This window comes from Juglans regia, chromosome 8, assembly GCF_001411555.2.
Source record: "Juglans regia cultivar Chandler chromosome 8, Walnut 2.0, whole genome shotgun sequence".
NCBI lineage: Eukaryota > Viridiplantae > Streptophyta > Magnoliopsida > Fagales > Juglandaceae > Juglans > Juglans regia.
This window is the reverse complement of record NC_049908.1, coordinates 1,336,965-1,359,400: the sequence shown is the minus strand read 5'-3', so window position 1 is coordinate 1,359,400 and position 22,436 is coordinate 1,336,965. Positions and strand designations below refer to the sequence as shown.

General features: G+C 37.9%; 1 protein-coding gene and 2 pseudogenes across 2 annotated transcripts; 2 read left to right on the top strand and 1 right to left on the bottom strand.

Annotated features, from left to right (window-relative positions):
• The first annotated feature begins 2,363 nt into the window (after positions 1-2,363).
• Positions 2,364-5,893, top strand: LOC108985156 (annotated as a pseudogene).
• A 3,650-nt stretch (positions 5,894-9,543) lies between these two features.
• On the top strand, positions 9,544-13,399 carry LOC108985126 (acyl-protein thioesterase 1 homolog 1-like). 2 transcript variants are annotated; one of them, XM_018957302.2, is made up of 10 exons: positions 9,544-9,644; positions 10,096-10,188; positions 10,327-10,441; positions 10,650-10,686; positions 10,794-10,863; positions 11,093-11,197; positions 12,115-12,193; positions 12,331-12,413; positions 12,893-12,986; positions 13,076-13,399. In XM_018957302.2, exons 2-10 carry the CDS (start codon positions 10,158-10,160, stop codon positions 13,155-13,157), a joined length of 696 nt encoding a protein of 231 aa, XP_018812847.1. In that variant the 5' UTR covers positions 9,544-9,644; positions 10,096-10,157; the 3' UTR covers positions 13,158-13,399. The 2 variants fall into 2 exon arrangements, with proteins under 2 accessions (XP_018812847.1, XP_018812846.1); XM_018957301.2 differs by having other exon boundaries at positions 12,043-12,193.
• Positions 13,274-16,221, bottom strand: LOC108985132 (annotated as a pseudogene).
• Positions 16,222-22,436: the final 6,215 nt, after the last annotated feature.

Here is a 22,436-nt window from a genome sequence, read left to right as displayed (position 1 = left end):
TTGTTTCTTGTAAACAGATAATTTCCACTTTCCATTGCCTTAATAGAGCTCTTATTCGCAAACGTTTATTAACCTCATTTAGCCCCCTAACATTCCAACACAAAATTCTAGGCTTCATTTAACAACTGTTCCAGCCCTCCCCTTGTTTCTTGCACGACTTGCACTCCCCTTCTTTCCATCATAATTAATAGACCACGTCAGCCTCTTTAACTCCCTATCTCTTTTTAACCCTGTACCATGTTGTCCTGCCTCAATGGCTATAATCAGTGCCTTAAATTGTTCTTCATATCCTTTACACGAAATTCCCATGCAACTTTGAAGTTCCTCTACCTTTTTCAATACCCAATCATCTGAAGCAGTAGGAAGAATCATTCTTATTGGAGTCGGATCCACTCCTGCAGACTCCTCCCCCACTTTAGAGCATTTACTTGGCTCAATCATCATCAACTGACTTTCCCCTTCCATCTCTGTTCGCTGAAGTTCCCTATCCACCGAGATGTTCTGTGGCAACCCGGATGAACACAACTGATCTAGAGGTATCCCCTGACTCCCCGAGGGGTTCTATGGTGTCCCTGATGAAAACAAACACCCATCCTCATAAAAGCTCACTTCCAGACCTTCCCCTTCCACGATTTCTTCCACCTCCACCTCCGTCGGTTGTAGTGCCACCGCCAGACCACCCGCTACGTCGCCATGAGCCGTCGCTCCCTCTGTTCCATCCCCTGTCCAACACTCGGTCTTGATATTCGTGTTTCGGGCCCCTCCAGCGAACCCGAAACCTCGGAGTCTATGGGTAAGAATATCGGGATATGCTTCTCTGCCGCCGACAAAACTTCCATCGAGGCCTCTGCTTCCTCCGTCGACGTCGACTGGGGTTGCGCCGGCGTCGGAGTCACTGGCCCACCCCCGATGGGCCTGCTGACCCACTCCCCACTGGGCCTGCTAGATGACCTACTTTCTTCCTCCAGAAAGAGTGTGTCTGCGGCTTGGGCTCGGTTCCTGACCCAACTCCAGCACTTGCACCATTGCCCTGGGCCTTCCCTATGGGCCCAACCTCCTGATCCATTCCCTTCAATCTTTCTTTCCCTATTACCCGCCCCACTTCTTCTTTACCCAAACCTCCTGCCCCACTTCTTTCCCTATTACCCGCCCCAACCTCCTGCCCCACTTCTTCTTTACCCAAAACGATGTGTATAAGTCCTTTTACTTTAACACTCATCTCCTCCAGCGAAGCCTGCATATCCCGTAATTCCTTCAAAACGTTTATCTCAATTTGCCCAGACCACCTGCCACTTCCATTTTGTCTCTGATTTTCTCCCAAAATAGTAAGATCACCTGACCGTAGTAGGCCTGCCATATCTGGCTTTTGCACGTCTCGAGTTGACTGTAGAGCCTCCTTGTACGACATAGAAGACTTGAGAGCTTCTGCCTGTGTAGATGGAAGAACTCTCCTCTTCCCACCTACGTTTCCAACCTCCCTCAATGCCTCCGCCAGTTTTCTCCACCCCCAGCCATTTCTGTCTCCAGGTATTATAATGAAGCTCCTACTACCACCTCCACTATAGACCACCAGAGCCAAGTAACTGCCGCGGGAATTTGAGCCTTTTTGCGCGACGAAAGCTCTATTACCTTCTCTAAAAACAGAGTAATATCCCTTACTGCCATGTTTATGACAGCCCTCCAAGGTTCTTGACGCCCAATGAGCAGTGTCCAAACCCAACCTCAGGTTTTGCATTCCTTTCCACCCCCTCTCAGTGATAAGCACTCCACTCCCCATCTGCCCTCACCTCAAAATACTTGGACTCAATTGCTACACTTCTCACAGTAGGCATTTTCCTTCCGAAACCACTCCACCCAGCCACCCTCAAGCACCCACCACCACCTTAAGTTCAACTGAGCTACATGTTAATCACCACAAGTAACTGCCACTAATGAAGACCCAATACCAGAAGCAAGAACACAAAAAACCAAGAGAAGCAAAAGTGTACGGAGAGAGAAATTTTAGGAGAGAGAAAAAAGAAAAAGAACCTCTTTTTATTTATTACTTATTGTATCCTTCATCTTTTATGCTACATGTTGCAAAATTCTTGATGGGTAGGCAACATGCCAACATGTAATAGACTTCAGTGGCATATACATTGTTTCTATGTAATATCTCTTTTACTCTTTGTGCATCTAGCTTTCATGCATGGTTTTCTTAAATCAACTTATGTGACTTCATTCATGTTGGATATCTTCTGGTTGACAAGCCAATTTTCTCGTGGAGCTGTGTTCTTTATACTGATCTATCAGGGTGTACTGTTTGTTTCTTTATTTGATCTTTTTTTGTTTGGAGGAAAAAGGGGGATTTCAATTTGTGGTTGGGGGGATGTTCATATAATTTTATTTGTGCTTATGCTTATTGTAGTTGTAATAAGCCTCTTGGTTATTACTTATGTGGGCGAGGGATGAGAGAGATGCATTGTGGAGTTGGTCATAAATATGAGCAATCTTTTGGTTGTCATGTGTATAACCAACTTGTTTCCCTTCATAAACCAACTGAGTAAGCATGCTTTTAAGTACTTTTTTTGAAAAAAGAATTTTATTAGTGATCATTAAAAAGAAAGGCATAATTGAAGTGTGGTGATATGCAACAGAATAGACTTAGTGAGAGAGGGAAAATAGAGCAAGAAAATCTTGGAGAGCAAGCCGTTTTTTAAGTAGGCATTACATTTTCGCATAACCTCTTTTGATGAACAGTGCTGAATTCTGGCTTCCTTCTCTGTAGAACATTGGATGGTACTACTAATAGTGAGAGCAGGAGTGAAAGTAGCTCTGATAGTGATGAGCTTGATGTTCCTGGAAAAGATCAGAAGCAGAACAATCATTCTAAGAAGACTGGTATTGCTTGATGCCATTGTATCTATCTGTAGTTTCTCATATATCTGCATTGTCGTAGGTCCATTCAAGTGATTCATCTCTAGTTAATTTGTAGATTGTTCCTCATGTTGATATTTTAGATTTCATGTATAGTTAAGGAAGTAAAACTGAGACCGTTGTTTCTTTTGTGCTTGAGTTTCTTTCATTATTTTTTGTTTCATTTTCTTGGGGAAAGGTGTGGTGGGGTACGATGGTGGTTACAATAGTCAAAACAAATGGAGCTATATACACTCATTTTGTTTGAAGGATGAGAACCGTAGCATCTACATCGACGTTATTAGTCTGATCCTTTGGAGGAACTACTTGTAATAACGAACTTGAAAATTTTGAAACTATTTTCTTTTATTGGATGCGTGGAAATCCTTCTTGAGATAGTTTCTACCTTTACCCCAACACCTACATTTTATCCTTTGTAGTAAGTGTGGATTTATAATTGGACCACAGTCCATGCACAGTAGTGAATTTGTTCTCTTTCTATTCTCTTTTTGCAGGATGCATGGATATCCTTCTGGAGAAAACTGCCACCACCTCAGTAAAAAAATATGCATTACTTTTTTAACTTTATATTCTCGGCTTAATGTCTGTAGAATCCACTGGTGTTTGGTTTGGGAATCATTCATTAGGTTGGATATCTTATCTCATCATTTGAATTGAAGGGTACTTAATGTCACTGCAAAAAATTGAGGGAATGAGAATGCCTATTCTACAAGGGATATGTCTTTGTTTCTCTCTTTTCAAGTTGGGTATCCTTTTTCTCACCTTTGAACATGTGTTGCTGCTTTCTGTAATATGATACAGCTGTAGAACAGCCTGTGGTGGTTGTAATGGAAGAACCTATTCCTGTCCGTCATAAAAAGTGGGAGGAAGTGCACAAATCCCCCAATGAGAATGGAGAGCACAGAAGCAATGGCATAGAAGCAGATGCTAAATCCGATAGGAGCGGAGATAGAAAACCTGACGTAGTAGATGTTTACCCAGAAAAATCTAGGTCTACTTCCCATTCTTGTCACTCCTAAGTTATTCTTTGTGCTTATTCATTGTTTTCGATCTGGCATTTTATTCAAAGTTGATGAGCAGGAGCCGAAGCACAAGTCCTAAGAGGCATAGAAGTATGAGTATTAGTCCCAGGAGTCTGGTCAGAAGCCCAAGTGTTAGTCCAAAATGGAGTCTGAGCAGAAGTCTTTGTAATCTTAGTAGAAGCCCCTCTCTTGGACGAGCAAGGAGCATCAGCAGAAGTCCTGTTAGAAGTGATAGCAGTAGGAGTCCAGTCAGAAGTGTCAGCAGAAGTCCAGCAAGTGGCAGGAAAGGGAGAAATATCAGTAGGAGCCCATTGGGAGCTTGGCCTCGAAGAAATGTTTCTGAGAGTCCTGTTAGGTCCCCACCGGGAAGAGGCGAAAGCAGGAGTCCACGGAGAACCTTATCAAGAAAATCAATTAGCAGAAGCCCTATAAAAGTTTCTAGAAGAAGCTTAAGCAGAAGCCCAATCAGATCTCCAAGAAGCATGAGCAGAAGCTCAGGTAGGGTCCCTTCAAGGAGGATCAGCTGAAGTCCATTTAGGCCGCCAATCCGGAATAATCGTCACAGTTATTCCAGGAGCCCTAGCCCTGCACACGGGAACAAGTCACCCCCTGACCGAGGAAGGAGTTTGTCAAGAAGTGTTTCCCCAGATGGGTCTCCCAAGCGTATCAGAAGGGGGCGTGGTTTTAGTCAGCAGTACTCTTATGCACGGCGATACAGAACTCCGTCTGCATCTCCTGTGAGGTCTTATCGTTATGGTGGTAGAAGTGATCGCAACAGGTGAGTGGCAACGAGTTCTTAATTCCTTGACTGTCAGAAGTATGATTTCATGTTGTTTTCTGTACAAGTAAGTATGAATGATTAAAAGTGCATGCCTGCTTGCCTAGATATTCAAGTTACAGAACGTATTCCCCTAGACATTACTGAAGCCCACCAAGAGTGAGAAGTCCTCCAAGGTCTGTGGTCCGACCCTTTTATAATTTCTTCTTGTGTTTCACACAAATACTGACTACTTTTGAAATGACTTGTATTCCTCTTCGAATAGGTTTTTTCCCTTTTTTCCAATATCGAGGCAGATTTTTTTTATGTTGAGGTTATTTTGTTTGTGATTTAGTTCTGATAAAAAAAGAAAATTGTTCGTGATTTAGTTGGATTCCTTGGAGATGTTGCCAAATGAAGTCAAGCTTGGCCAACTCTCTCCCCTTTTTCTGTTTGTCTCATTTCTTATGCTGAGCATTTGGCCACTACCATGTTTTTATGTGCATTCTCGATATCTTTTACAGTGTGGCTTTACATGAACTGTTTGCAGATACAGAAGCAGAAGAAGTAGGACACGATCTGTATCACGAAGCCCACCCTACCGTAATCGGCGCTACAGCCGTAGCCGTAGCCCCATATGCAGCCGTTCACCTGTTGAGACCTATAGATCTCGTGTGTCTCCAAGGGCTGAGAGGAGATCACTTTCTAGGAGCAGAAGCCCATTGGAATCAAAGTCCTCATTGGACTCTCAATCTCCTAAGTGGGCAAGCAAAGACAGGTCAAGGTCATCGTCCGGAAGCCTGGATGGTAAGAAGGGCCTGGTCTCTTATGGAGATGGTTCTCCTGACTCAGCCCAAAGGTGAAATCATGGCATTGATAGATTGTTCTGGAGGAACTCGCGTTGTCTTTTATGTATTGGAGGCTTGCCTTTTTTAGCTGGACCTTGAACTTATGTTTTTCAGTGTCGCAAGAGATTGCAGTTGCTAGTTAAATATTTAGCCGTGATGTTTTCCATTTAGAAATTTATCATTGCTGGAATATTTTTGAGGATGTGTTTTGTTAAATTGAGAATAATATGTAGAACTTGGGTTTTTGAGGCTATGGAGACACTTGAAAAATGATGTGTTATTGAATTCGGAGATATAGGTTAGAGATTGTTGCTTAAATCTTAATGTCAACTGAGATGAATGTCTATCTATAGGCCTCTCTTTTGTTTGTCCTTTTGTTATTCCTGTGCTACAGGTTCAGCTTCTCTGTTGTTTAAATTGAAAGCTCCTTCTGCTGCCATTGACCCTGAAATCATCGACATGCTGCCCTGGTATGCTTTACGAAGCCATTTTTGCCCACAATACAATGTCAGCAACCCAGTTTCGTGGAAGCTAGGCAAAAAGCGTGCCATCACCAAGGTTGAGTTTGATCGCACAAATGATGGTGGCATCTCTTCCCCTCACTCCCCCACCCCCCACCACTCTCCAGATCTTCCTCATCATTGGAACTCTCTCATAGTCCATCCTTCAACCCTGATGTAAAGCGGTCCCTGGATGGCACAAGCAGATTTGGCTCCCTCATTTGTTTGCAGTTTGACAATGCTTGATAAGAACAAGGCTTGATTTTGGGTAGCCGGTAAATGCAGTTGCTGGTCAAGGCCGCTGCCTGGCTGCCCGTCACCTCCGAAGAGTTCACTTTTTTTTCCCCAAGTTCTCTAGCTGATCTTGTCAAGTTTCATGGGAATTGCATTGTGGCTGTTCGATCATTAAAAACTCACCACTTCACATCAGTTCATTTGATTATCTTCATTCAATTCACTCCCTTCCATGCTGCACATTTTTTATAATTTGGCCCCAGGATAACACCTGTCGCAATAGTGTTCAGTCTAGTTCATAATAATGCATTGAGGAGTGCCTGGTTGAAGAAGTCATGCTCAATTGAATACTTTGTGTTAAGGGTGTGCGTTCGGACTGGATTTTTTTTTTTTTCTGTCTGGTTAAAATTTTGGAAAATCGGATGAACCTGTGCAATTACTGCCCGGATTAAACTTGGGCGGATAGAAAATTTCTTCTACTCGCCCGGATGCGGTTACGGATGCTGGATATTCGTATTCTGTATTCGGTTTTAAAATCTTTCGTTTTGGTATTAACTATTATGTTTTCCAATAAAGAACAGATGTATCAAATTCAATTGTACAAAATGATTCTGCATCCAGTTTTAAAATCTTTCGTTCTACTATTAACTATTACGTTTTTCAATGAAGAGCAGACGAATTCAATTCAATTGTACAAAATGATGCAGGTCCCAACTCCCAAGTCTTCATTTCTTTCTCACAACACACACTCTCTCTCTCTCTCCATAAACCCTAACTCATATTATGAGTTGTCATCGTCCATTTTCATCATAGAAAAAATTGCCGGTATGGCTCTCTCTCTCTCTAATCTTGAATCTGGGTTTGGTTTGATTTTATTTTTGTTTTTGTTTTCCTAATCTTTAGTCTATTTTCGATTTTTTCTTGCTATTAATCTCTCTAGATGTTGTGTTTGTGTTCATTAATTTTTTTTTCCTTTCTTTTTGGTTTGGATCTGGGTTTGGTTTGGTTTATTTATTTATTTTTGTAATCTCGCCTATTTTTTTTTCTTGCTATTCATCTCTCTAGATGTTGTATGTCAAGAATCTAAAGTTCACTATTCGTTTTCCCTTCCTTTTGGTTTGGATCTGGGTCTCGGGTATTTTCTATTTGTTTTTTTTTTCCTGATTTCTAGTTTGTTTTCAATTTTTTTTTTCTTCCTAGTCATCTTGGATGTTGTATGTCAAGAATCTAAAATTTTCTATTTATTTTTTTCTTCCTTTTGGTTTGGATCTGGGTATGGGGTTTTTTTTGTTTTATTTCTCGTCTATTTTCTATTTTTTTTTTCTTGCTAGTCATCTCTCTAGGTGTTGGGACTGTGTTCAATAAACTTTTGTCCCCTTTTTGGTTTGGATTTGAGTTTTATTTTATTTTTTCCTAATCTCTAGTCTATTTTCGGTTTTTTTTTTTTTCATGTTATTCATTTCTCTGGATGTTGTATATCAAGAATCTGAAGTTCTCTATTTCTCCACTATGTTCATTAAACTTTTTTTTTTCCTTCCTTTTTGGTTTGGAACTTGTTTTGGTTTGGTTTGTTTTTTTGTTTTTTTTTAAATTTTTTCTTGTTATTAATCTCTCTGGATGTTGTGACGAAAGCCATTTTCTAACCTTCCATTCCTTATCGATACACTCCATATCATTTTTTCTCTGTATATATGAATATCGTTTGGGATATATTTTTTTTTACTAATTTCTTGATTTTCAATTCTTTGTTTCCCACAGCTCTCAATGAAGATGATAAGAGGGCTTGACTTCAAATGTTCTTCCATAGTTCTTGGCTGCTGTTTTTGAATTTTTCACTATTTATTCCTTGTAAAGTTAATGACATGCCTATAAAAATGACAAATATAAAAGTCTATAAAAATTTGTATGTGGATGGATATCCGCTCGCTTTTGAAAAGTCGGATCCAGATCTAGATGAACAGCCCTACTTCGTGTTCTTTTATTGTGTTGCATGATCCTGGTAAGAGATAAATTAAATGATAAAAATTTATCCCTTCCTTTTAATTTAAACTTTTGATAAATGTGTTTTTACATGATATTAAAGCATATGTCTTAAACTTGAATCTGGCTCTATATTTTATTCATTTAATTGAATATTCTGTCTTCGACCATTAATTACTGAGAATGACTCAAACGTGGATGAGAATGTTAAAAAATAAAATAAATTATTAGAATCTACCTCTTTTTATAAAAATTTTAAAAAAATAGTGATTTCACAAATACTGCACAAATCTGACATTAAGTGTAACATCTTTAACATGCAACTAAATTGGTATATAAGCCTAGTTTTGATACACATAAGATTAAATGTGAAATCTATGAATAGTAGTGAGATATTTGTAAATAATAGTAAAATAATTTGAGTTAAGATTTTTATTAAATTTTATGATAGGAGATTGAAAAAATTGAATAAAAATATTATAAAATTAAAATATTATTAGAATATAATTTTTTCTATTATTTTGTTTTGAGATTTAAAAATTTTGAATTATTTTTTATATTTTATATAGAAGTTTAAGAAAGTTGTAATGACTAATAATGATTAGATAAAAAAGTATAGAAGAGAATTTGAAAAGTATTTATATTTATATAATATTTAAATGTTGAGATGAGATGAAATGAGATGTAATGACTAATATATTTCAATGAGTTTCGAATAGAACCACGAAGAGTTTAGGTCCCGTTTGGTTGTTGGACTCTACTGAGATCAACTTGGTTCAGTCTAATTGTAAGCTGGGTCTAATATCCAAATATCCAACTCTCAAATCACTAAATTCATCTCAACTCAAAACTTCTTTACACGTGAGACTTACAATAATTTTCAATTCAACACCTATTTACACGGGGGATCTGTAATCTTTTTCAAATTTCTATAAATATATCTAAACTCATTTTAATATTTAAGCACATCTAAACTCATATTAAATGAGTCTTATAAAACTTATTTTATATCTCAGATTCTCAACTCATTATCATTTATAAAGAACTTAATTCATATCAATTCAATTTAACGCCTAAACGCAACCTTAAGACTCTAGAGGGATCGATCCATGCTCACGTGTATGAAGGGCAGTGTAGTCACACAAATGCTAGTTGTAGGAAAACTGAAGGGTAATTTGGTCATATAAACAGTAATTGTAAGAAAAATTAAAAATGACGGGCTTTTGGAGTTGGCTTCTGCATCACTGTATGTGCCCCTGTAGGGGTTTATTTCTGAAGTATGAACAGACAGAAGTAAAGGAGGTGAGAAAAAGTGGTGGGAAACCAGGAAAGGTAAATGAAAGAGGAAAGATAAAATCCCTTTGCTTTTTGGTTTGTTCCACACCAGGTTGGTACAAAAACCTTAACCCCACTTCACCTTTTCACCTCCATATCTTCAATATTGTTTCCTTGTTTTATCATGTCTTTTTCTATACCTGCAAGTTCATGCCGCTTTCATTTCCTCATTGGCCTTGTGATATTAAATTTCTCGTTTTGTTTGCTAATGCTTCGCTGTCATTCATAATATATACATATATATATATTTATATATGTATGTATGTATGCATAAAGGAAACGCTTTTGTGTTTACGACAGGTTGTGCAAATATCATCTCTCTTTTCTTATTTTTTTCCCTTTTGTATGGGGTTAGTATTCTGGGGTTGCTGTAGTTGGTGCTTTACTTTACAAACTAGACCTCTGTTTGTTAATTGTCTGTATTGATGTGTTTGTGAATTCGTTGCTCATAAAGAGTTCCTGCCTTTTCTCTCTTTTTTTGGGCGTCTCTCACTTCATTGCAGGAGCTCATCTTTATCCTTTGCAACCAATGACCTGCACTGTGCAAACACTCGGGTGAGAAAGAATGAGTTACGGTAGCTCAGATATAGGTTCTGGTTAGTTTTTATCCCTGCCATTGTTTCTGTATACGTATGAAGCTAGCAAGTTTTTCAGTGAAGAGTTAATGCTGTTAGTTTCTAGCCAGTTGATTCACACCTAAGCCTGCTAGGTAATTTGTTTCTCCAATGTTTCAGGTAGTGGAACCGCCACAAGGACATTCGAGTTTGGAAGGACTCATGTGATCAGGCCCAAAGGGATGCACCAGGCCACTATTGTTTGGCTGCATGGCCTTGGTGACAAGGGCTCAAGGTACTAATGCTAGTTCTTTACTGTATCTACCCTTGCCCAAGGTAATGGTTTTGACATGGTTCTTCTCTTTAATGGTTTCTGGCAACCTGTCTTAGCAATTCGATTCTATGGTTTTATTATTTCAGCAAGTATGTTATCAGTTGAAAATTTGATATGAAGGTAGCTAATTGTGACTAAGATAAACTGTTGTCTTTGCTCTGCTTCGCAGCTGGTCCCAGCTCTTGGAAACTCTTCCTCTTCCAAATGTAAGAATAAGTATGCCTTTTCCATTTTTAATAGCTTCTAAACTTATGCACATACTACATGCATCGCCACATCCCTAATATCTGTTTCTCTTGAGAATGTTTTTCAGATAAAATGGATTTGCCCCACAGCTCCAACTCGGCCGGTAAAAATATTTGGTGGATTTCCTTGTACTGCTTGTAAGATATACTGATTCAAAAATATCAAATTTTTCTTTACTGACCAAAGACACTGTTAAATTACGCTGACTGCAAATTTTAAGATTCTGGCAGTGCATGTGCAAAATATAAGTTATCCAGTCATTTATGGCTGGTTCCATCCCAAGAGTTTATGTCCAATTCAATATTACCTTTCTGTTTTCGGAACTCTGAATAACATAGTTTAAAGTGCTTTGATGATTTATATCAGGGTTCGATGTGGGAGATTTTTCAGAAGAAGACCCTGATGATTTGGAGGGATTAGATGCTTCCGCAGCATATGTAGCCAACCTATTGTCAACAGAGCCTGCTGATGGTAGGATTCTCCTTTAAATTCTTGATCGCTTTGAGCTCTCTCTTCTTTTAGTTATATGAAATAAATATAACAGTTGAGGAGCTTAGGATAAAGGTAGTAACCCCAAGGGGTTGGCCCAAGTGGTAAAGGCCTTGGTATTGGGGTATCACTCCTTTCAAGGTCCAAGGTTCAACACCTCATGGGTGCAAACAATCCTTTGTGGCCACATCCATGGTGAAAAGTCAGCGATTTAACCAGTTCTATGTAGGAAAACTTCCGAGGGTGCACAGGACCGGGGTTTACTTTGAAGGGTTGGGTCCAAAGGGCCCTGCCTTGGAGAGGTTCCCCAACATAAATAAATAAATAAATAAATAAATAAAAAAGAAAGCTTAGGATGAAGGTAGTACATGCATGTGGCTACATTCATTTACACCTGGTCTAATTCAATTGGCTTCTGATATATTGATTATTTTTCTCCCAGATGATTTTTCTTCTAAAATTTATAATTATACTTAATCTTAAGATACTACAGAACCTGGTCTGTTAAGGTTTTCAAGATTAGAAGGGTGACATGGGATCGTTGTTATTTTTTTAGGTCTCTTACCTATAAATTAGAGGAAGGAAAAAAACTAGAAGGAAATAAAAAAACCTTGTCTGTTACTCTAGTTTAATGTATCAATTAAATTGGGAAAAAAATAGTTAATAGATCTTCCAGCTGGGTGGGTGGAAGGAAGAGCCAAGGACAGGGAAAGGGGGGTGTTGGAGGTGAGTAACTCTTGGAGATTGTATCATCCAATCACGCCAAATTTTATGGGGTACCATTACGACCCTATTGCTCATTATGTTATTTTACTCATACTTTACAGTCAAACTTGGTGTTGGGGGCTTCAGTATGGGTGCTGCAACTGCGCTCCACTCAGTTATGTGCCTTGTTTCAGGAAAGTATGCAAATGGAAACCCTTATCGTGCCAATCTAAATGCAATTGTCAGTCTTAGTGGTTGGCTCCCATGTTCAAGGTTTGGATTCTATGATATCTATGTGCACAGACAAATTTGTAAAATACCAACATACCAGCTTGTAAACATGACCATATATATATCCACTTTGTTATTAAGGAACATATTCAGTGTGTCATCTATAATTTTTTTTGTAGGATCTTAAGGAACCGAGTGGAAGGGTCACATGGGGCAGCAAGGCGTGCGGCATCATTACCCATATTTCTCTGTCATGGGCTGGGTATCCATGTTCAACTTATATAGTGTGGCTTTTTGTCAAGTTTAAAGAGAATTCTTTAACATCATGTTTTTCCTCTTCAAAATCATGTCAAGAGACGAGACCAAAAAGAAAGTTTCACAGTCACAGTGCTTTCGCCTACTTAAGTCCATCAGCATGATAGGGCAAATTGTTAATTTCATCTTCATAAGAACTCAGTGTACTTCGCTTTACTGGCTCTATAGAATGTTTGTTTCTAGCAATGGGCTACCATTCAGTTTCCCATAGAATTGTTAATGCAGAAACAATTCTAACATAAATCTTCTGAAACCATCATGTGCTATTTTGCTAGTTTGTTTGGAAAAGACAACTCTGTATAGGAGACATCTAATTCTCTATATTTTCTGAGCCACGAAGCCCCTATGAAAAAGAACAAAAAACAAAAAAATAAATGAAAAGGATTGCTCTCTAAAATGGGGATGCATTTCATTTCATTGCTGCAGATGATGATGTGGTTGCATATGAACACGGAAAGAGATCTGCTCAGACATTAAGCTCAGCCGGATTTCAAAATCTTACATTTAGAACTTATGATGGGTATTTAACTACCTTCACTATGGAGTAAGAACTGTATATGTTTGTTATTCTCAAGAGTTGAGTCTCTCACGTGCAATGTTGCTATGCAGGCTGGGTCACTACACAATCCCTGAAGAGACCGATGAAGTTTGTAATTGGCTGACTGCAAATTTGGGGCTCCAGGGATCCTGATCATACTAGTGGGACAAGTTGGAGGTAAAGCATATAAAAAGAAAGGTTCGAAGTGGCACTCAAGAATAGATGCAGTTGGCTATATAGTTGGGGGCACGGTTGCTCTTTTTTTTTTTTCTTTTTTTTTCTCTCTCTCTCTCTCTCTATATAAGCGTTTTTAATAAGTACATCATCGGGCTGTAGGATGTAATAAGTACTCAAATCAACTTGTGTCAATATGATATGGTTTCGAAAGTTATCTATTTCCAAACCTGCCACTTATTCACCCATACGACTTACGGCAAGTTCTTATGAGCCCACGTAAAAGGTCCAACACTAAAGCTTAGAAACCATATAAAAAATGAAAGCTGAAAACTAATGACTCGCCTAAATCTCGAGACATCCATCTATCATATGCTACTATGATTCTCCTCAATATTCGTATCTTTTTTATTGGTACTGCCTTTGATATCAATGCAAGGACTAAAGAGGTGGGAAAGAAGGGGCAGCCCTCAATATGAACTTGCCGCTAGTTCTCAAGCCTCCTGAAGAGCTTGACCCAAGCTTATTCAAATGGCTCTGTGGAGGAGAAACCCTCTTCTGATTTGGTGAACGAACTTTAACTGAGTTACTTGGTGTAGTCCTATCCCTCAGTATGTCAGGCGCCCTCAGTATGTCAGGAGAGCCATAAACCGGAATGTCACAAAACCCACCATCAGGATTAAGTCCCTGGAGTGATTTGGTTCCTTCTAAACTGGTCATTGGAGTAATTGGGGAACTCCACCAATGATGGGAACCAGCAGATGAGACATAGCCAGTTTCTGGAGAATGTTGAAAGTGTGAACTACTCGCCAAGTCCCTTGTTTTGAATGAAGTTGAAGAAGCCATGGCCATGAAGGGTAGATCTGAAAGTGAAGTTAACTGGGACAGAGCAACTGTATCACTTTCTGGTGAGAATTGATCCATCATTTCCACATTAGTGTAATCCAATCGCCAATCATAAGAACCTAGGCTTAGTGATTCTTTATTTGCTTGCAGAAGCATGTCACTGCTATTTGAAGTTCTTGAGGTTTTTGAAGAATCCACATAAGATGATAGGGGAGAATCAACTTCAGGTGATGGTAGGTAGCTTCTTGAAACAATTTGGGATTTAGGTTCAGACCTTCAATGACCACATGATTAGAGGAACAAACGGCAATTAGCAAATAAGTAGTTAAAAATTAAGATCCAGATTAGTTTCAAAATAGAGTAAGATAAATTTCTATATTCCTTTGTGCTTAGTTAAAAGAATGTCATCATTAATGGAATCTTACTCGTACTGAAATGCTGGTGTCAATGGGGTGATGTTATGTGGATCATACAACTTGGCATGCAACAAATCTGACTTGGTTGCCATCCCTTCCAGGTGTTTATCAAATGTGCCTTCAAATCTTTCCTTGCCAATTTCATCCCTAACAATTTCTTTGTTCATACCAAGCTCAGTAGCAGCACATTCTGGAAAGCCGGCAACAAAATTTATTAAAGCAGACACCATGCAAAATGATTTCACACCATTTCCATACAAATATATTACCAGTGATTTTTTCTCTGATAAGTGCAAACACATTACCTGTGATATTCCGGGAATACCTATATAATCCTTTAAATGAAAATACCAAATTTCCAGACTTTCCCCTATGACATTCCCGTCTTCAACAGTGTAGTACATAAACTAGTGGTAACTTCTTGGAGGAAAAAAGTGTACAAGGACTATTTAGTGATCATATTAACAAAAGCTATTACACACTTGATAGTATTAACAAAAGTGTAGGGATTATTTAGTGGTCATATTAAGAAGCACAGGTTCTTAAGGTATGTTCCTACCTTCCTTCCTGCCATAGACATTTTTACATCCATCACACCGGCATCCACTAGAGCATCCAACCTTAGCCTTTTGTAAAGATAGCAGATAAAAGTTCAATTAGAGTGATTGAAAAAAAAAGCAATGGTTACAAGCATTAAGGCATATTATGTAGTAGGAAAAATCAAACCTGATAGCATTCACAATATTTCTTAAGACACATTGACTTCTTGCAATTGCAGCCTCTTTTGTGTTTCCCTGAACTGGATGGTGTTGCACCATTTCCATCTTTCTGTATTTGGAAAATCCGTGAATCAAGTTGCTAATTAAGAATGAAAGCAAAATTGAACTGAAAGTGTTTCATACCATACTATTGAACTCATTGACACGCTGTACGATTTTGGGAGCAAATGCAAGTGGATTTCGTGATTCAATTTGTTGTTTTGTAACAAGAACTGTGTCTTCATAGTCAGGTCTGTTATAGCACCCTTGGCAAGTACAAGACTCAGCACAATAGATTCCAGCAGCAAAGCATTCACAATAACTACAAGGAATCAATCACCATATATTACAAAAAATTTTAAACCCTAATTTGTAGAGATAAATATACTTACAGTTTCAAGCATTTGGTCTTCTTGCAGTTGCAATGCCTGTCATCACCATCAATGGTGCTTGAAGTTTTTGTCCTGGAGAATTATATACAGTTTAGTGGTCAACCCAACAATCACTTAGAAGAGATAGAATATCATACTAGAAAAAACAAAATGCAACTTGCCTTTTCGTTTTGGGGCTTAGTCGGCTATACTCATAATTGTAAGTTTGTTCAGAAATAATTTTACACTTGTCATTTGGAGGTTCTGTAATATGGGGAGACTCAGAAGAGGCAAAACTTGCAGCTATCTTACTTTTGCCCCCCACATCTTTAGGAATAAATGAAAATTTACCCACTGCATTTGATGAAATCGGGCAACAGGCAGATGCCGACTCCATCCCCCTTACACCCATATAATCCTCTTGTAGTTTCATGTTTGCAGTGGCACCATAGGTTATTGGCACGGTATTGGCAATGCTATTCAAATGCAAGCCAATACCTGACGGCTTGGAAACTGGCAAGGAAGAGGTTCCACTGTATTGAAGTGGAAACGAATTAGGCCTGAATTGGGACAATTGAACCATTTTTCCATTGCTGGAAGTTGCATTTAAATAAGCAGGAGATGATTCCAAACTCTCCAATTCTTCATTCATAGTGGGTGACCTCGAATTGGTGACTTTACCAGCAGGATCAAAGGAATGGGACTGTTTCCAATAATATTCAGTGGAGCCTCTTCAAACTGAATGCAACGTCTCCATACGCCATAATTTCTTTCACTGACCTATAATAAACTGCTGCAAATTATTCTACTGTAAAAGAAGAAATTTCTAAAAAGGTAATTTCTGTTTGAAAAATATATAAAAAAACAATAGAAGAGTTGCTTCTTTTTCTTAAGTTGATGGCTTTATCTTCTAATGCACAAAACACCACCATCATTTTCCAAAATCAAATGCCTCATTTAAAATTCAGAACACCTTTCTGAAAACGGCAACCATGTGAGGCTAACGCATGGCTGCCTTGTTACTACTTGTGACATCCGGGTATCATTTCCTTATAAAGCACAAAGTTATGAATCAATTAACCATTACGTTTGAAATTAATCACCATTACTCAACAAAGTTATCAAATTGCACACCCTGAATCCTTATGTTCAATGAAAATCCTTCATTCAGATGGAACCACTCCAACAAAAGGATGAAAAAAGCCATATTTAGAGGTCTGGAACTCTACCACGCAGTTTTCAATGGAACACATCAATGAGATAAAAGAAACCAGTTTTCCGGGAGATATTCTAATAGAGAAAAGATATTTGCAACTGTGAATTGTACAACTGCCGTGTAATCGCTTTGAAAAAAGTGAATAAAATATGGGACCTATATGAAAAAAATTAATTTTTTAATAGTAGACTCCACTATTTTTTAAAATGATTACGCAGTGTTTACATACTTTATGTATGTACAATTACTCATTCTAAAAATAAAGAGGCAAATTGTAGGAATTGAAGGGACTGGCTTACTTGGACTGGAAGAGAGTATGAGGTGGTGATGATCTGTAACCCTAGAAAACTCAACTTCGGATCTTTACGATCTTTCCCCTCACACACTCTCTATATAGCTGAAATTGAAAAGAATAAAATTGCGCCAAACTTTTTGAGTTCTTCTAGGGGCAACTCGGGGAATTGACTAATTTGTTAATGCCACGTCATATATATTAAAAGAAAAAAAAAAGGACACGAGATGACGAAACATAAGCAAAAACGCAGGGTCTTCGTGTGCATTGTTATCTCCAATATTTGCTTAAAAGACCTGGTAAACTAGAAGTTCTCAGTTCTTTTAAGGGCTTTTCTTCAATTGATGGATTCCATTTTGCATCAAGAAAGGTTCTGACTTCTTTTGGGTGTCCTTATTTGTGTGTATTTGTTCAACTAATCTTGCTGTTTGATCATTTGTGCAATTTATTAACATCTTTCCATGGATAGGAATCGGAAACTGCTAGAGACGAAGAGCTCTCAAGAGTTGATGAGAACTGCTTCCTTATGTGAGGGAATTAAGATTCAAGAAAAACCCAGATACTCGAACCTTTAATTTTCCCGTTTGAGTGACCAATCAGATCTTGAAATTAGAGCAAGAAAACCAAGTGTGAATGTGAAAGAGACCTAGAAAGTGAGGGAATTAAAGTGGAAAGACAAGCGAGGCTAAGAGTTTACTTACAATCCAAAATTGGAGATCCCAGATGGGTCTTGACAGAGATGAGTTTTGATTTAAGGGGTATTTGTTCCTTGTAGATGTTAATGTAATTTGTATACAGGCAGTGTTTCAGAGCATGTTTCGAGCTCTTGATGTACGGCACCCGTGTTTCAGAGCGAGTTTGCTTGTCCTCTTTTACTCTGGTGGTTTAGCATCAAATGAAACGGTGCACGCAGCATTTTTCTTTGAACAAACACGCGAGGCGGGAACGCAGACTGCAGACTAGACTTGGCGCTGCAGTGCAGACATCTGGGCCGGACCCGAGCAATCGCAAGGTCCAACGGGCCTCGGCCTATTAACCTCTCGCGCGCCATGGAGTCACGTTGCACTTTTTTCGTTGTTCAGGGTGTAGGTTAAGAAAAATATATTTCTTTCTTTGGTATAGTTCACATTTATTACATTTTAAATAACTTTTATTTAAGAAAAATCCTTTAGCCACAAAGGAAATACATAAAAAAAAACTCACAAACTTATCTGAGTTGATATAGTACGTCAGATTGTAAATTTATTTTTAATATTAAATAGATCTAACGGATTTCAATAAAGTCACTTGATCAATTTGTGAGTTTACTTTATGTAATCGTAAAAAGCCTTTAATTGAGGCGATTTTTACACCTTCGAGATCTTTTTACATAAAAATTTATCTTTTGTAGCGATTTTTTCACTTTTTGCTACGATAATATTCGCCGCAAATACTAATTTGGTATTTTGCAGCGATTTTTTAATTTTTGCAACGAAACAAATTCGTCAGTATAATAAAATTTTTTTTTACTACGGTTCATTAATCGCTACAATTGCGAAAGCGATTTTTTAACTTGTAAAATCGCTGAAAAAATTATTTCCAGCTATTTTTTAATCGTGGCAAAAAAAATCACGAAAATAATACTTATTCTTGGCGATTTAAACGATTTAAATTTCGCCGGTGTTACTAAAACATGAGTTTGGCAAAACACGGAGGGAGAAATTACCTATTAAGTTTTGCGGCAACGTGATTATCTATTGCAGCGATTTTTTCCGATGCAATAAATAATTTTTTTACTGTAGCAAAATCTATTATTAGTTGAATGCAAAAAGAGCTACGATAGAAAATTACTGCGGCGAAAATTGTCGTCGTAAACTATTTTCGGCCACTTAAAGCATTATTAGCGACGATTGAAACTCGCCGCAGAAAGCTAATTAAATTAAAAACCCCGCTAGTTTTCCTTTGCATTTCCCTCCATCCAATCTCCCCCCTCTCTCTCTCTCCAATCCCTCCGACGCAAATAACCCACGCCGTCGCGCACAGCCCGTCGCCAACATTCCCACCACACCACCGCCACCTCACGTCGAAGGCCATCCGCTCCTTCTACCCTAGCCCCTGCCAGATCTCTTGCCTCCCCGAATCTGGCGTCACCCCTCTCTCTCTCTCGGATTTCTCTATATCGCCGCCGCTAGGGGCGTCGTTCGCCACCACCCACACGTCGACGCCATGTGGGTGGTGGTCCGTCAGAGGCCCCTTCTCCTCCACGCCTAGCCCAGTTCTCAGTCTAAGGCCCTCCCTCTCTCCCTTGCTCTGTTCGTAGCCCACGACCACCAAGTCTCGCCAACGCCACCATGCTCCTCCCGAGCCACCATTCCAAGACAAGCGACCACCACGACCGCCCCTTATATTGCCTTATGTTTTCACATTTATGGGTTCTTTTCATTCCTGTTATATTTGCTTGATTTCTTATTTTAGTTCCGTTTGGAGATTGAGTTTTGTGTTTATATGTGTGATCTCTAGTTTGTTTATGTGTTTGTTTATATCTGTGTTTATATTTGAAACATTTGAGATTCTTTCCCCCTGAATGAGAATTTAAAACCATCAATATGTGATTTACAGATACTGTCTGCATATGATATCGACGCCAAAATTGTCAATGCTAACCATACCCTGCTAATGAAATTTTAATTTCTGGTCATTCTCTCGCAGTTGATGGTAGTGGCACCATGCTGATAATATAGGATTTTCTTAGCCTTTTTGGCAAGTACATCTTATATATGTTCTAATATCTATTAGTACCATATAAAAGATAGTGGGATATGAAACATTGATGCGATTGCCTAGATTACACAATTTTCGGGAAAAGGGAAGCTTGTTTTGAAAAAAAAAAAACATTACGTTGGAGTTTATTTTTATCCCCTGAAAGCATAAGTGTATAATTTTCATATATAAATAAGTTATTTTGATGTCTCTATATTTCATATATGATTGTTTTCACTTTTATAAAAAATTTTGTTCTTTTTAAGGGTTTACCTTTCTCTTGCTGGAGATTGAAACCACTTTTCTTTATGAATCTATGCATGTATTTGAAACCTTTTAGATCTTGTTAGTCTCTCACATTGAGCCAACTTGCTTTGTGGTATACCCATGTTATATATGTTTCTTTTATTTGTTTATGTACTAGGTGACTAGTGTTGGGATGAATACTGCGGATGACCTCATAAATTGAATATATGCTTATATTTAGGGGAAAACATTATGTCACCGCTTTTTGCATGTAATTATGAACTAGCTACCTTTCATGTTTTGCTCAATGTTTATATAAATGTTCATGTGATATTTGGTTTTATGGCCTCAATTTAGATGAATTGGATTTTAGATGTTTTTTCTGATTTGATATAGATGCTTATTCTTTATTTACTTATTTTGGTACTACCATGCATTATTTTTTGACACATTCAGTATTATGATTTGGACGATGACAAGTCTAGTCTTCCTAAGGATTCTCATTACTTGTGTATCAGGTTGATTGTTTCACAGGTGGGGAGCCACACTTATGAACTCTTTTCTGTTTAATGTTGGTCTTATTCTTCTTTGATCCATCAGGTTAGTGTCATTTCTTACTTGCACGTTTAAAGTAGAACTCTTACTAATGAGTTCTAATGTTGGAGCAGGTGATGATTGTTTTGAGCTAGGAATTTTATTTAAAGCTGGTCTTATGAATCATTTTTCCACAAAACTGTTAAATGTCTTGCTTTGCTTTTAATGGTATAACAGTGCTGAATCTGCATTTTCTTACAGCTCCTTTATCTTTTAAATTAAGCTATCCATCATTTTCCTATGAATCGAGTTGCCATGGTGAGAAACATCTTTGAAGAAATAATTAATCATCTAAAATGGCCATAAGCAGTCATGTTAGTACCATTACATGGAAAATCAGTTTAATTTTGCTTTATCCGATTTCAGTGTGATTCAGTTCTGCTCCACTGCATTTGCATACCATGCTCAAATCTTTGTACGTCTTCTTTGTACATGCCACTCTCTCTCTCTGTCACTTCATTTTACGTGCCATACATGTTTATTTCTACACTACAAGAAATCATTTTTTCCTTGTAGAATAAATTCATGTATTTGCTTTACAAGAAGCTCCTTATAAATAATCCATACTAATTATCTAGCTTTAGGGTACGGTTTAGTTCAAATGTTAATTATATCTTATAGTTATATATACATATATTATATATAAGGGTCTCTAATATGAAGCTTGGGTATAGTTCATCAGGATTAATTTTGTGGATTTTTATATTTTATTTTATTTTGTGAAATATCTTTTCCGGCAATTAAAATTCGCCGCAAATATTTTTTTGTACACTAAAACTTATTTCCGGCGATTACATATCGCCGGAAATTCTTTTTTAGCGGCATTTTAGGACATTTGCGACGAATACTATCGCTGCAAAAAATTTTCCCATCGATTTAATTAAGCCGTTGGAATAGATTGCCAAATTAGCGGTGATTTATTTTATTTTTCGTGACGACAATAATTTGCCGTAATTGATGAATTACCAGCGATGTTATGATCGCTGCAACTGAGTTCACAAAACCAATAACTCAATTGCGACGATTTTTAAATCTTTGGTATTGATCTATACCGGCGCATTTTTATCGCTGAAATTGTTATTTCAAAACCGTTTAGCTATATTACCGACAATTTTCCCTCTTTTAGCGACAATATTAAATCACTGCAATTAATATTTCTCAATGATTAACAACTTGATCGTATTTTGCAATTGCGGCGAGAAAATGTATTAATACAGTTGGCTTCCGTTGGAGTAGATCAAAAGTGAGATTTTAATACCGGCGAACATCCTGTATAATCCTCTTGTAGTTTCATGTTTGCAATGGCACCATAGGTTATTGGCACGGTATTGGGCAATGCAATTCAAATAAAAGCCAATACCTGATGGCTTGGAAACTGGCAAGGAAGAGGTTCCACTGTATTGAAGTGGAAACGAATTAGGCCTGAATTGGGACAATTGAACCATTTTGCCATTGTTGGAAGTTGCATTTAAATAAGCAGGAGATGATTCCAAACTCTCCAATTCTTCATTCATAGTGGGTGACCTCGAATTGGTGACTTTACCAGCAGGATCAAAGGAACGGGACTGTTTCCAATAATATTCAGTGGAGCCTCTTCAAACTGAATGCAACGTCTCCATACGCCATAATTTCTTTCACTGACCTATAATAAACTGCTGCAAATTATTCTACTGTAAAAGAAGAAATTTCTAAAAGGGTAATTTCTGTTTGAAAAATAAATAAAAAAATAATAGAAGAGTTGCTTCTTTTTCTTGAGTTGATGGCTTTATCTTCTAATGCA